Raw genomic sequence first — 15,354 nt, 5'->3', positions numbered from 1 at the left:
TTATCAGCATGAGTTCTTCATTAAAGAAAGCCAAGATACTGAATTTATTTAGAATTGAGGGCAAATAAATGGGCCCCTCTGACCCTTGCTGTATCCAGAAAACTGAGGCTCCCTGTTAGATGCCCTTGGTCTCCATCAGTAACATAGGCCAATTAAAGATATGCATGGGTGACCTGAGGAACTTCCCATCATAAAAGAGTCTTCTCCAGGAGAAGAATTTGGTATGAGAATTAAAACCAAAGCATCTGACTTTTGAGCATGCATGCACAGAAAGCCAGTCACAAAAGAATGTTTACTTTTTTGTGAGATGTAGGCTCTTAATGGACTATCCAGGTGAGTATGGTATTTGGTTTCAGGCATCTATACAGTAAGAACCTCAGTGACTGGAAAGCGTTTGAAGTTTACTTTCACTGCTGAGGTTGAGAGATGAAATCTCCTTTAATATAGATCATCTAGGAAGTTATAGGGTAGAATGTTAGCTCAGTTAACGTTGACCTTCCATGTATATACCTATGATTCTTCTTTCCTTATGGACTATTTAAGGGACTTTGTTCTGATAAAGCACTTGTATATTTCTTTCCATAGGATGGATAGAATGACAGAGGATGCTCTTCGCCTGAATCTGTTGAAGCGGAGCTTGGACCCAGCTGATGAGCGAGATGATGTCCTGGCTAAGCGACTCAAAATGGAGGGGCATGAGGCCATGGAACGTCTGAAAATGTTGGCGCTGCTCAAACGCAAGGATTTGGCAAATCTTGAAGTGCCACATGAGTTACCCACCAAACAGGATGGCAGTGGTGTCAAGGGCTATGAAGAGAAGCTCAATGGGAATCTCAGGCCTCATGGAGACAACAGGACTGCTGGAAGACCAGGCAAAGAAAACATCAATGATGAGCCTGTGGATATGAGTGCTAGACGGAGGTATGGCTTGGTTCAGCTGCCTCCATAGATAGGGTCTCCTCATAAACTAAGCCTATGAAAAAGGAATGACTCCCAATGAGAGGAGGGTAGTTTTCATGTTAAAGCTTCTTGAATGAAGACGTATCTGTGCTATCTGGCTTGACCGTGAATTCCGCTTATTTCTGGATGAAACTAGGTGCCTCCAAAAATTATTACCCTTAAGATAAAGTGGCCATTTCTGGATAAAGGAGGCACTAAGAGTTGATACCCCAATTAGAAGCGAGTTAATATACACTTTCACTCTAATCTTATGGCCATTTTAGGAGGGAAGAACAGTCTTTTCTTCAGATCATCCCAAGAGTTTTAGGGATGTGTTTATTATGGAGACCCAGCTTTTATTACATCAAAGAGCATGGGCCTGTCTTTTGTTATGTCAACAAGGAACTTTATGTGCTAATCCTCTACATTCTTACTTCATGTGTGCCACATTCCCCAAGCCCCATATGTGCATACACATTCATTTATATGAGTACACTCATGCTTGTGCTATTTCTCTCTTTCTCATACATAAACACAGCACACAAGCACATGTTTTCACAGGTCTTGGTCAAGGTTGAGTACTTGGAACTGTGGAGAACACAATATAAAGAGGTACCTAGAACTGGCTGAGGTTAGAGTCTACCTGAACAGTGAATCATGGTATAGACAACCCTAGTTTTAAGAACATTCAGTTTATTCATGGTTCAGAAACACCTGATAGACATGAGAATTACCCTTCACTGTTCAGTTGCCCTCCAGTTGACCTTGCTGACTTTGTCCTATGACTGATCTAAAGCAAGATCCTTAAGAAGCTGGACTGATGCAGAAAGAAGAAAAAAGGAAGGAATGGTTTACAATCTTACTTGGGTTTCTTTCTCTACCTTTTAATATTTACTTATTAGTATTGTCCCAGAATTATTTTTTTAAACCACACCCAGTAGGGGAACATTGTTCTTGGTAACAGCATTAAAACCCTTAGGAAACTTCAGGTAAGTTCTCTAGTGGTTGTGGAAGAAGAGAAAAATTCTTGGGAGCTATACATAGTATCGGCAGAGTATTATGAAAGTAGATTAATCCTTAGATCCTTTCAGAAAAAAAAGTGGGTGAATGAGATAATGCACCTGAGTAACCCACTTGCCCCATAATCACCCTTAACCTTCTGGGGCAAATGACTAATCCTACTTCACTGGGGACAATGAAGAGGAGAAATGTTAGGTGGATTCCTTACATGCACATTGGAACTGAAAATGTGTTTTTCATAGAAACATTGTTACACATTTTGATAAGATCTCAGTTCTGTTGGAATTACAGTGTATCACAGATAAATTCTGTATTGAAGAGTACCCTGAAAAGTCTACCAGTGTGTTTAATTTTATTAGAGGAATGAACTTTTGAAACTTGATTCTTTGGAAACTGGGAACTGTTTTTAATGATCTCCAGGAAAAGAGGCTTGATGTAAACCATCTAGATCCCCATTCTGTGTGAAAAAATAGGCCCTATCTACCCTGTCGTTCTTCTTCCCTTTCACCAGACCAGATATACTGACAGCTATTTGCACTTAGTCTCAAGCTTATTGTAAGAATGAACTAGACAGATAGATTGCTCAGCATGGAGAACAATGGTTTATTTGATGTGGATAAAAAAGGAGGAGGGAATTGGAATTTAAAAGCAGAAAGAAGGAAAGGCTCTTGACGTGATAGCCATAATTGCCTAAATATCTTTTTTTTGCCATCAGTTGGGCAAGTTATGATATCTGTGAAATAAGGTATGCATGAAACCAACACTGCTTATGTTTTGGAATGCTGTCGAGACGTGGCAGTTTTCTTTCTGGTTTTGTTTTTACTACCTGGATAAGGATTAGGAGTTTTATAGATTCTGGGAATCTGCCAGTCTGAGTCACAAAATGATGTCAGCAGCAAGTCTGGCTTTTAATATTATCTAATTGGTAGGGTTTCATACTTAAGAACACCAAATATTGTAAATCGTATATGTGTTTGGGAAAGTAGCAAAATAATTTGTCCCCGGAAAAGCTTAATAAATGAGGCCAGAATTCAAGGTCAAAAGTTAAAAAAAAAAAAAAATTGAGGAATGAAACTTGACTTGGGCTTTGCCTTACCTGTGCTTTCTATCTAATGTGAGTCTGATTATATCTGGGAATAAAATATCATTTAGTGTTTTCTCAGATACAACTTCCTTATAAATGTCGCTCAGTTCCAAAATCTCCATGTAGGAATGTCTCTGCTTGTCCTGTTACTGGACAGTTCTTAAGCAGTAGGTGGCACTCATCTGATCAAGGAAGAATTCCTTAGGTTAGAAATAATCTGTGAGGTGTGTATCCAGCCAGGACCAGGATGGAAAGAGTTCTGACTGTCGATGTAAGCATTGGGGAATCATGTAGAAGAAGTAGAAATCTACCAGACCTCAAAAGTTGTTCACTGATGTTCTTGTTAGGGATGGGGAAGGGGGAGCATGAAGGAATATAGAAATGACAAGTAAAAATTCAGACTCTTCATTTAGGCCTGACCATTACTCCAGGAACTTGGGGTTAGAGAGTGGAAGGTTCTTTTCTCCCTCTAGTGACTTCTTTTTCTGTAAGCCTACATTCTCAGCTTGCTGTGTCTGTGAGCAGTGGTTATAGAGAGATCCAGACAAACTTAATAGTTCCCAAGATGGTCATTATTATCACTGTCTCCCTACTTTATTTCCTCAGCTAAATTTGGTTGTTTTAGTAACTCAGTTTTACCCTCTTGAGGAATTGAATGCCTATCCCAACCATCCAGGGTGCCTTGTTCAAAAGGCATCCTAGTCCCAACAGTACCTGAGACAAGAGGCCCTGAGAAATGGTCAGAGGCTCTCAGGACTATAAAGATCTGTGGTTATAAAAGGTTTGAGTTACCTGTTTAAATAAGATCTAAGAACACATTGTTTTAGACCTACATACTCCTGACTACACTATAGATCTCAAAGAAGTAGGGTCAGCGAAGATAACTCTGAGTTAAGAAATCAGAGGAGAGTTAGAGGATATGGTCGCTGACTTGGGAACCTACGGCAATTAGAATTTGCAGGATTCTTGTTATCCAGGTCTTACGCAGTGAGTGCCATTTCTCATGATTTTAGAGGGACAAGATGCTCTTAAGGCTTGCCCCAGGAAGACCAAAACCAGAGTTGTCTAATAAATAGGATTGGCCATAAGGCATAGCCAGTGTGGAAGATTTAGATTTCAAAGTCATTTCTAGACAGTTTCTTTCTGAGGGAAGATGCTAAGTAGAACTCACAGGTAGATGCAAGTCCCATATATTTAATTCTGGAGTTTCAGTCCTCCAGAAGGCTGTAGACATTTATACTTAGCACTGTCCATTCTCTCAAGCCATTGACAACAGTACCTTCTTTTGGCCTTAACTCTTGACAGGATAGACTGTCAAAGGAGTTGTCACGTAACCTCCTTTCTTGTAAATCATCAGATAGGCAGGACCATGTTATCAGTATGGGTTGCCTCCTTAGCAATGTGTCATCTGTATCTGGGGTGGACAAGTAGGCTCTACTGCCTTTGTCTTTCTTCCCCTGTGAAGCTAACCATTTCCTTCTTGACCTTCTCTGTAACTAACAAGACAACCCAAAAGGAGACTGAGATATAAGGAAAACATTTGGAATTTTGATTAAAATCAGTGTGATAAAAACACTCATCTCTTTTTCCCATTCCTAAAGCCAGTCATTGTCTTTCTGTCTGCATCTTCTGTAAGGAATTTAGATGGGAAAAATACTTTTGCTGAGGTTTTGTCATCACTTACATCTTGGTGTCTATTTTATCCTTTAATTTGGATGTCTGTGTCTTTCCTTGGGTGAATCAGGACAGACTTAAGTTCCCTTGAATTTCTTTGGTCAGTGTAGAAAAGTTTTCTGAACTTTACTATGAACTTTCACTGTTTGAAGTACCTTAATTTTTCTTCTCTTGTCTAGTGAGCCAGACCGAGGAAGGCTTACTCCCTCCCCAGACATCATTGTTTTGTCTGATAATGAGGCTTCCAGTCCCCGTTCCAGCTCCCGAATGGAAGAAAGACTCAAAGCAGCCAACCTAGAGATGTTTAAGGTAAAGAAAAGAAAGATTCCTTTCTTCATTTCTTGCTTCTACTATTCTCTTTAATTCCCTGAGAGTCCCATTTCTGGTTTTTTAGTGTTTACTTTTTGGATCTAAAAACTACCCATTGATGAAACTCTTCATATGTGATTCTCAACCTCAAGGGTGTGCCCTTCTAGAGGGAACTATTAGAATCAAGTGGAGAAGAGAGTTTGAAAACGCATATTCAATATAATTTATCTTTGGAAAATGAAAACTTAATAATTCAAGTCATGTAAAGTAAACTCTTAGTTAGAAGGATACATTCTATACTCTGTCCTGAGTCTCAGAATATAGAGGAATTCCTAAGTTTTCATGTATTTCTAGAGGAAACATGGCTTTAAAAGATTGAGAAACATTATTTTAAAGGAAAGCAATATCTCCCTTTGGCTGTTCTTCTATTTTGCCAGGAATCTGGTTAATTAGCATTTATATGTGGTCTCTTCTTTCATTCTGTATGCAGTTTTTGAGTACCTACTGAATACCAGGCACTGTGCCAGACTGTGTGCTAGGGACACAAAGATAACAATTCCATTGCCCCTTGTGCTTCTTGTGGAAGGTGGAGGTTTGGGACCTAAAAGAAGAGATCATCTTGCAGGAAAGGACTCTGAGTAACTGCTACCATAGCTGATAGTCTCCATGTTTCCTCAGGGGAAAGGCATTGAGGAACGGCAACAGCTCATCAAGCAGCTGAGAGATGAGCTGAGATTGGAAGAAGCCCGACTGGTGCTGTTAAAGAAACTGAGACAGAGTCAGCTACAGAAAGAGAATGTCGTCCAGAAGGTACTGTGCCCGAGAAATAAGGGACTAGCAGAAAGCAAAGAAAAACTGGTTTGAGAATGGGCTACCCCAGGTAGATTCAGCTGGGTGGCTCATTCTTCTCTGGTTCCATGGTTTTTAGTCTCTGGGAATAGTGACTTTTTAAAAAATCTTGGGCCTTAATCAAGAAAACAGTGATTCTGTTTTTCTTATTTTCCCTTCTGGTCAACAGGAGCTTCAGACTGACAAGGAGTTTTGAAAGTCTAGAAGTGTACCAAATTTCTGCCTCTGATTATTAGCCTTTTCCACTGTCTCATTTTCTCTTCTCTCTCCCAGACTCCAGTTGTACAGAATGCAGCATCTATTGTTCAGCCATCTCCTGCCCATGTGGGACAGCAAGGCCTCTCCAAGCTTCCATCCCGGCCTGGGGCCCAAGGGGTTGAACAGAATTTGAGGACATTGCAGGTATGTGACCCATAGTGTGATCTTAGTTTCAGGGGGCCCTGTTATCCTGTCTCTTTTTGGGGGCTTTTGTAAGATCATAGAAGAACCTGGCCTTGAAAGAGGTGTTATTACCATAGATAGTCCTGTTGGTCCTTAATGGCATGATTTAGTCTGCAGTAGAAGGATGAATAACTAATCTTCCCACTGTAGTCTTTCTTCTCCAGAGGTTTCCAGCTTAGCCCTTTTCCATAGAGGGTTAAATAGTTTATACCAAAGAAGCCAGGGCATTCCTAACCACTAATCAGGTTTTATAGTGATGGTAGATTTATCCCCATAGATCCTTAGACAAAATTACCAAGTCTGACTATGTTTCTGTGTTTCCACTTAGCTATGTATTATAGGCAGTGTTTTCTCTTTGGCAGTTTGTGAAGTGTTTTACCGCTATGACTATATCTTTTCCTCTTCTTCCCCTTCAGGGTCACAGTGTTATCCGTTCAGCGACCAATACCACCCTCCCACACATGTTAATGTCTCAACGTGTGATTGCGCCAAACCCAGCCCAGCTACAGGGTCAGCGGGGCCCACCTAAGCCTGGCCTTGTACGCACCACAACACCCAATATGAATCCCGCCATCAATTACCAGCCGGTAAGAGGGAGCCCTCATGGGGAAACAGAGAAATCTTTTATTTGCTTTCCCTGTTGAAAGGACCATAGATTTTAAGTTTTGGGACACTGAGAAACTCTAGGACAACAAAGGTAATTTTGGTGGGTTGACAGTGGTCCCAAAAGTGGAAACACTGAGGAATTATTTAGTAGTAGAGAAGAAATGTTATATGCAGCAGAGCAGCAGTAAGCTAAAATCTGCCTAGAAGAAAGAGATAGAGGGATCGAAGGAATAAGAAGCATAAAGGATGTATGACAAAGCATCCCAAATCTTTATTTTTCTCTTAGCAGTTTTATTTTTATTTACTTATTTGGTTGCACTGGGTCTTAGTTGCAGCAGGCGGGCTCCTTAGTTGCTGCATGCATGTGGGATCTAGTTCCCTGACCAGGGATCGAACCGGGGCCCCCTGCATTGGGAGCATGGAGTCTTAACCACTGTGCCACCAGAGAAGTCTCTCTCTCAGCAGTTTTAGTTCATAGCCACTATCATTCTCCTTTCTTAGGTGCCAGAGTCCTTTTTCAGTGGAGAAGTTGGACGCCTCATGTCTTTTTCTGAGTTTGGGGGAAGCTAAGTAGTTCAGACTAGGATCAGATAGTGTTCTCTGCCACGAAAGTAAGCATTGGTTCTTCCTCCATACCATCACTGACCTCTATACTCAATCTGTTTCAGCAGTCAAGTTCTTCTGTTCCCTGTCAGCGTACAACATCCTCTGCCATCTATATGAACCTTGCTTCCCATATTCAGCCAGGGAGCGTGAACAGGGTGTCCTCGCCACTTCCTAGTCCCAGCGCCATGACTGATGCTGCCAACTCACAGGCTGCAGCCAAATTGGCTCTTCGCAAACAGCTGGAAAAGACACTCCTGGAGATTCCACCCCCTAAACCACCTGCTCCCTTGCTTCATTTCCTGCCTAGTGCAGCCAATAGTGAGTTCATCTACATGGTAGGCTTGGAAGAAGTCGTACAGAGTGTCATCGACAGCCAAGGTAAGGCTGTTTGTTGGTCAGTCTTTTTATCTAAACAAGAAGTTGCCAAACCTGATTGATACGGGCAGAGTATCGCATAGTGCTGTGTAATATTAAATAATCTCTCTTTACTATTGCCAAACCACCTCCTGTCTCTGATTCGGAGACTGTTTAGGAGCAGCGTATCAAAAAGCTTTTTGTGTGTCTGTGTATCTTAGACTTAATATTTTTGTTGTGTATTTTGTATATCTTGTCTGTTTTTTGCAGTATATCGTTAGCTCTTCTAAATGTGCCTAGCGTGATGCATGCATAATTTGAAGCCTAGAACACTTTTAATGTTAGTGTGTATGTGGCATTGTACTTGCATTATTACATTCAGTCCCTGCTGTTTGAGTGCTTTTAGTTGAGAAAATAGACTGATAAAGATAACTAGGACCACGTAAAAGCTGTGAACCAACACTGAACTATAAAGTATTAATAACATCACACAGTCTATTCTGACAAAAGTTATTAAGCCTGAATTTCTAAACATAAGGACTTAGGGGAACACCTGAGGAAAGTGCCTAAAGGGCTCAGTATTGGCTATAAATAGATCACAAAGTGAATAATTCAGACACTGGTAGGTAAAAATTATGAATGTATATGATAGAGATAAGTGTAGTCTGAGGTAAAGAGATGCTAAGAAGCAGAAGTACTGGCTGAATTAGGTGGAGCCCTTTGACTGAATTGACACACATTTTCTTCTCAGTGTAGTGTAATAGGAAATCAGAAAACTTGGGTTCTTGTCCCAGCTTTGTCATTTGGAGCTATGTTTCTTAGACTTAGTTTCCTCATTTGTAAATGGGGATGGTACTGTCTGATTCCCTAAAGTGATGTTGTTGCAATCAAATGAAATAAAAGTATTTTATAAATTATAGAGGCTCTTTCTTAATTCAGCAGAGTAAACTGGAAAAAGATCATCTGATGAAGAGAAACAGAGGAGATACAGAGGAAATGTGAAACCACTGATTATTCTTTTTGTTGGCATCTAGGGAAAAGCTGTGCCTCACTTCTGCGGGTTGAACCCTTTGTTTGTGCCCAGTGCCGCACAGATTTCACCCCTCACTGGAAGCAAGAAAAGAATGGTAAGATTCTATGTGAGCAATGTATGACCTCCAACCAGAAGAAGGCTCTAAAGGCAGAACACACCAACCGACTGAAAAATGCTTTTGTTAAAGCCCTACAGCAGGAACAGGTAAGAATTCTGACTACTTCTCACCAGCCACCTGCCCAGGTTTGGTTTTCCCAAAAGACAGTTCTTTCTAGTTTAGAGGAGTTGTCTCTGTGATCCCCACAGTCCAGGTGATCTAGGTTTCTGAATCTAAGTTCCTAGAACCTAGAGGTCTGGGTTCCCTTTTTTTTCTTCTTACCATTCTGCCTTTCCCATTTCCATTTGACTGTTTCTGATTGGGTAAGAGCATTAATGACATATGGCTGAGCTTAAGGGAAAGGGACAAAAGGCTTGAGACTCTTGGCTTTCCCTGGTAGTACTAAATAATTCCTTTATTCTTGATTTCATTTCCTTAAACAAATGGATTTTGGTGAGAGGGATTTATATTTGTACTAGAAATCTCTTTGAGGGAAGTAATTATCTGCAGTCCATATTTGACAAAGAAATGACAAAGGAAAGGGTAGATTATAAAGTAGCCCAATGAAGATTAGTGGTTGCTAGAGTGTGTGAACTCTCATATAGTATTAATACAATGAGAATATCTTGGAGTGGGGAAGATGTGTTGGGAAGCTCAGATTCTTTTCCACCCCACCACCCATCAGACCCCTTTGGGTAGCATCATGGGTCTCCTGGAAAATGGGTAGACAAGAGTCAAAAAATAAAACTTAGTAACTCATCAGCCTTAATTAATTACATTAGTCAGCTCATCGCCAACACCCAGATCTCTCCAGCCAACTTCTGAGAGCCAGCTTTCTTGGAGAGAGGGATTCCTAATCATTGAAGTGTGTAGGTTACTTGTACCCAGAGATCTTAGTGCACCTACCCCACCAAACTCTTTTGCCTTTTCCATATCCCTCCAACTAGCTGGCAACATTAGAGATAAGAAGACCTCTAGGTTTTCTGGTTAGGAAATTGGGTGCTGTCCTGCCCAACTTGACCTGATGACTCCCAACAGGAAATTGAACAGCGATTACAGCAGCAGGCAGCACTCTCCCCCACTACGGCTCCAGCTGTGTCCAGTGTCAGTAAACAAGAGACCATAATGAGACATCATACGCTTCGACAGGTGAGGATTTCTCTTGAGGTTTTGTCAGCCATTTATCTCAATTTGTCCTTTCTTCTGCAGAAAATCATACTGCTTTTCTGTACTCCCATATCCTTACCTCCCCCTTACACCTTCCATCATGGTAAAGTTATGATCGCTTGTCTCCTCATCATTGCAGGCTCCACAGCCCCAAAGCAGTCTCCAGCGTGGTATACCCACATCTGCCCGTTCCATGCTTTCCAACTTTGCACAGGCACCCCAGCTGTCTGTGCCAGGTGGCCTCCTTGGTATGCCAGGTAAGAAGGGTTGATCTGAGAACTTTTCTCAGGGATTGACTAATTAGTATGCAATTCTTTAGCAGCCCCTTTAGGTGAATTGTTCTTTCTTTGGTTTTCTGCTCTTTCTTTAGGCCCTACTCCCTTCACTCTTGTTATTTGGCAGAGGTTTGCTAAATCCATATTACATGCTAGGCACAGTACACTAGGGTTTTAGTGGTGAAAATGACACAGTCCTGTCTAGTGTGCCCTCTTAGTGGGCATGTGGTTATTGATCTCTTTTGGCCAGAATAGCAGGGTTAACTGTCCTGATCCAGTTTGAATGACCCAGGGATGCTTCTTTACAGTCAGCAGGCCCAAAACCAAAGCAGATTCAGTAATTCCCTCTTGGACTTGATTATTTTCCTCTCACCACTGTTTTCTTTGACTCTTCTATACCATCAGGACTATGTTTATTATTCCTGGTAGGATTGAAGTTTTGGAAAGACCTCTCCTAAAGCTTGAGAGCAGGGTGGGTAGTTGCTGCTGAAATAAAGCTTAACTGAGCCTGCAAAGATGTAAACAACTTCTAGTGTTTCCTCTGCATCTCCACCACTGCAGCCCCAGGGTAGTGCAGAAGAAGGTGTCATTTCCTCTTTTAATACCTGCGCTCCACTTTTGTCTCCTGGGTCTAGGTGTCAACATTGCATACTTGAACACTGGTATTGGAGGACACAAAGCCCCCAGTCTGGCAGACCGACAGCGGGAATACCTTTTAGACATGATCCCTCCCCGGTCTATATCGCAGTCCATCAGTGGACAGAAATAACGCCTGTTCCACTTGTACTGCCCCAACCTTGTATCCTTTACTCCTCTCCTCTCCCATTGCCCCCAACTTCCGTCGCATGCAGTGCCTGTACTGGTGCCTACCATACACGGAAAACAAAACAGAAAAACAGAAGACAAACAGTAGAAATCAACAAGAAAACACACGCCCTGCCCCGCCACCTCCCCTTTATTTCACACTGCTGCGATCTGTTCTTCTGCCACTTTCTCTCTTCAGTTTTCTATAACAGTGAGGTGGATCTTTGCCTCTGATAGAGGTCAGAATGAGGTCCTGGGGAGAAATCCAAGCCCTCTGACGTGTGTTTCTAAAGTTTGTTTTTATGCTTTAATTATTATTATCATTTCTAATGATGTTGTGTGTCGTCCCTTTGTTCAGTGGACGGTTAAACCTTTTTATTTTCCCCCCAATATTTTTTTTTCTCTTTCCTCTCTTTTTTTTTTTGGTAAACACAAATGATATTCAGTTAAGTGATAGGAGCATTGCAGTAGGGTCCCCAACTGCCAAGTAGGACATGACTGGGAGTGTTAGGGGCAGAAATTTTTAATGCACTTAACCCCAGGGTCAGGGGGAGGTGGTGGCGTCGAACAAGGAGGAATAGCACACCTGCTGTGGGGTGTCTCTGAGCTGCACAGTTCTGGAGGCAGTGTTGAGTATTGAAGTTGGGCTCTAAGAATGAGGGGAAAGAGCCTGGAAGGAGAAGCTTTAAAACTTAACCACCCTAGAATTGACCCATAAAGAAGGGGGAGAAAGGGGCGTGGCAATGAGCATAATGTTGAGCCAAGGAGGACTGAGACCAGGTCCTGGCCTTCTGGATGCTGCGGGAGTGCGACTGGTCTCCTGACCCCAGTGGAGACACAGAAGTCTATTCCAGGCCAACTAGCCCCAAATTATATCATCTTCTTTTCTTTGTAAAATTCTCCCCCATCCCTCTCTCTTTCTTTTCTTTTCTTTTTTTAAATCCTAATCTGCCCTTGGTAACCACAGCCCCATCTGTAATATATAGGAGTGGCTATTCCTAGCCTGATTTTGCTGGGTGTCCTGGGCATTGGATGGACATGAGTGAGTGAAATGTCAAAGGGAGGAAATAGAGGGAGAAAGAAAGAGGGGTTTCCCTCCCAACAGTTGCGACTTTCCCATTTGTCTCTTTACCTTCTGAGCGCCAGGAGATGAGGGTGAGGGCACCTAACAGATTGGAGCACTGCCCTGACCCTGCTGCACTAACTGCAGAGCCAACCGCTCAAAGCCAGACAATTCATGTCAAAACCAATCCTGGACTTGTGCTATACAAGTAGTTGTCTTTTTTCTCCCCAGAATTCTATAAATTTTGCTTTTTTGTTTGTTTTTACTTTTTTCTTAAGTGCTACTAATGTAGAGAATGAATTGAATTGTGCAATGTTGCTGTTCTGGGGATTGGGGAGATTAGCATCCCATTTGCCCCTACTGTGGGGGAAGGGGGAGGGGAACAGGCTGTTTTTGAGGTAAGGGAAGCCCCTTAAAGGTAGAGGTTTCTGCTCTCCTCATAGTGTATGCCCACCTGCCTCTCCAGCCGTAGAAGCTGCCAGAGTTCAAGGAAGGGATACTCTCAGCAAAGAAGTATGAAGAGAGGAGTTTAACATTTTACCCTTGAAAGCCACCTGGGGAAGTTCCCCCACTTTTATTTTTTAAATTAAATAATTTTTTAAAGTAAGAAGGCACTTTTAAAATTAACACACACACAAACTGCACATCCTCCCCATAAAGTTTGGGGAGGGGATGGGAGAAGGAGCTGGAATCAGGCTCAGTTCCCCCCACACTGGCCTCTACTCCCCATACTCCAGAGCCACTGTGGGTGACTATACTGGCCCTACGGGCCTTCCTGGCTTTTTTTCTTTCCTCCCTTCCCCCAAATTCATTGAGCACTTAATAAAGGAGCAGAGATGCAGCCTGTGTCTGGGCTCCCCCAGTGGTGAAATGATCTGGAAGCTAGAGGCTAGTAACAGGTAGTGATGGGGTCGTTTCGAGTATTTTTCTGGGGAATGTGGAACCCCTGACTGTAAGTGGTGGGAGTGGGAGGGGGGTTAGTGGAACTGGGTCTGGGATTATTTTAAAATTATATATATATATATAAAGATATATTCTTACATCTCTCCTTTGCCCTCTGTGCTTTGAAAGCACTGGATAAATCGTTTGGTTTTGCTTTTCCCTCTTCCACGAAATTGGAAGCTTTTTTAAGAATATTTTCCCTGCAAGTCATCTTGCCTTGTGGCATGTCTGTCTAGCTTCTTCCCCCCCCCCACCCCCCATGATGAAGTGCCATTTCTGTTAAGTCTCCCCTCCCCCAGCTCAGAGGTGCTCAGAGGTACGAGGTACCCAAGTTTGTCAATTGAGATTAAAAGTAAGGAACAGAGAATGTGCAATACCGTCTGGCTGGGGGGTGTCCCTGCCCTGAGCTGAGTCCCTTCCCTGGGAGCCAGGCCACCTTTGAATGGGGTTTGGAAGTAATATGTGTCGAGAATGGGGGATGATGGGGAAGGAAAGCCTGTAGTCGAGTGCCTGCCAAGGTGCTGAGGCGATAGGGGAGAGGATGGAGTCTTCCCTGTTTCTATCCCCTCAGGGTCAGTTACACAGAGGCTGCTTGTTGACTAGTATAGCTCCGTGACCCTTTGCTCAATCGCTGAGGTTTGATTTCTTACCCTCTCTTCTCCCCGTTTTCATACCCTTCCCAGGGATTAGTGACAGGGGTGAGGTTCCCCTAATCATGGTAAAGTATTAGCCTTCCACCTCCTCCCTTTCCTCCCTCTCCCCCGTCCTTCTGTTTTCCTCATTTCTCTACTTTTTCATCACTGATTGCCTTGTGTCCCTCCAAGTCTATTGTTGCTGTCCATCCCCAGGCCTTGGGCCCCATAGACACTAAACCTCATGCCCTAAAGATAGGAGGAAAGACCCTCTGTTCAGAGTTATTTTACCCCTGGAGCATTGAAGCTCAGGGTGATACTAGAGTGAGGATCCCACCAGTTTTGCCTGGCTTCCTCCATCCCTAGAGGCTTTAAAAGTAGTAGTAGTTTATGGACAGTGGCTTACTCTCTAGAAGCCTGATATGGGTGGATAAGCAGTAAGGCTTGGGTAAAACTGAGGCACAGAGGTCCTTATTTGTCTTTTTTCTTTTTCTTTTTCTTTTTTTTTTTTTTTTGTCATTTGACCACAGCATCTGGACTTCTTTCATCCCTGGAATAAGTACTTTTTCCACATTTTTTGGATGTATGTATGGTAGACAATTTTTTTTTTTAAGACACAGAGATAAATGTTTTCCTGCTTTGGTTACCTTTCCTTTCCCCTTTAAAAGGAATTAGCTATAGAACTGCTTTGTAAAGATGCTTCTTGATATTTTACTTTTGTTCCTTTTCCCCAACCACTCCCTTTTCTCCCCACTTCTCCAGAAGGCATAACCTTCTCTCCACACCCGACACCCCAGTCCTAGGCTCCCTTCCCCTCCCAACAAGACCTTCATTAGCTTATGATATTTGCTGCCGAGATGTTATAACAAGGACTCATTCGTGTATATAAGCTATTTCTTGATCCATTTAAAAGGAATTGTACACTGTGTAGAAAAAAAAAAAAAACTGAAAAAGAGAAAAAAAAGCCCTAGCCATGGATATTGTGAAACTGTGTTATGTCATTTTGTAATGTGCCCGTTTGTGTATGATCCGTGCAAAAGGGTTTCTGGGGAAGGGGAGGGGGTAGGGAGGCAGGGCTGTGGAGGGTGGGTAGGGGAGTGGGCCGGGCCCAGCACACTGAGACTGGCAGCTGCTCCAACCCCATCCCTCCTTAGAGATGCCACCTCCCCCACCACCCACCCCTAATTTGTGCCTTGCCTCCCCACCCTGGAGTAGTCCCTCCGGGTCACCAGCACTGCCTTGGCAGAGCCCACTCCCTACCCTAACCTGCCCACCCTCCCTACCCCCCAGCATTAGGTTGATACTGTGGGGAAGTGCTGGGGGTTGGGAGGTAGCCGAGGAATGGGGCAGTTCCCGGGGGCATTGAAACCAAGTATTATTATGAATTGTAATTGTATTTGCACTGTTTTTTTTCCTCTGATTGCATCAGCATATATACAATATACCTATATAACAAAAT

At 42.7% G+C, this 15,354-nt stretch overlaps 1 protein-coding gene across 3 annotated transcripts in view; it reads left to right on the top strand.

Annotated features, from left to right (window-relative positions):
• Nucleotides 1-14,962, top strand: part of GATAD2B (GATA zinc finger domain containing 2B) — an 83,701-nt gene extending 68,739 nt beyond the window's left edge. For 2 of the 3 annotated variants that reach the window (XM_060090571.1, XM_060090570.1), the window contains 10 exons: nucleotides 586-921; nucleotides 4,897-5,026; nucleotides 5,705-5,836; nucleotides 6,149-6,277; nucleotides 6,733-6,903; nucleotides 7,591-7,906; nucleotides 8,917-9,119; nucleotides 10,051-10,161; nucleotides 10,319-10,436; nucleotides 11,090-14,962. In XM_060090571.1, the coding sequence (XP_059946554.1) occupies nucleotides 587-921; nucleotides 4,897-5,026; nucleotides 5,705-5,836; nucleotides 6,149-6,277; nucleotides 6,733-6,903; nucleotides 7,591-7,906; nucleotides 8,917-9,119; nucleotides 10,051-10,161; nucleotides 10,319-10,436; nucleotides 11,090-11,223 (1,779 nt within the window). In that variant the 5' untranslated portion in view covers nucleotide 586 and the 3' untranslated portion in view covers nucleotides 11,224-14,962. The remainder of the gene's footprint in view (nucleotides 1-585; nucleotides 922-4,896; nucleotides 5,027-5,704; nucleotides 5,837-6,148; nucleotides 6,278-6,732; nucleotides 6,904-7,590; nucleotides 7,907-8,916; nucleotides 9,120-10,050; nucleotides 10,162-10,318; nucleotides 10,437-11,089) is intronic. The other variant, XM_060090569.1, reaches the window with a different exon arrangement.
• Nucleotides 14,963-15,354: the final 392 nt, after the last annotated feature.

The sequence above is a fragment of the Mesoplodon densirostris genome, chromosome 2 (assembly GCF_025265405.1).
Source record: "Mesoplodon densirostris isolate mMesDen1 chromosome 2, mMesDen1 primary haplotype, whole genome shotgun sequence".
NCBI classification, from domain to species: domain Eukaryota; kingdom Metazoa; phylum Chordata; class Mammalia; order Artiodactyla; family Ziphiidae; genus Mesoplodon; species Mesoplodon densirostris.
The sequence above is the reverse complement of the archived record's forward strand: the minus strand, read 5'-3'. Positions and strand labels throughout refer to the sequence as shown.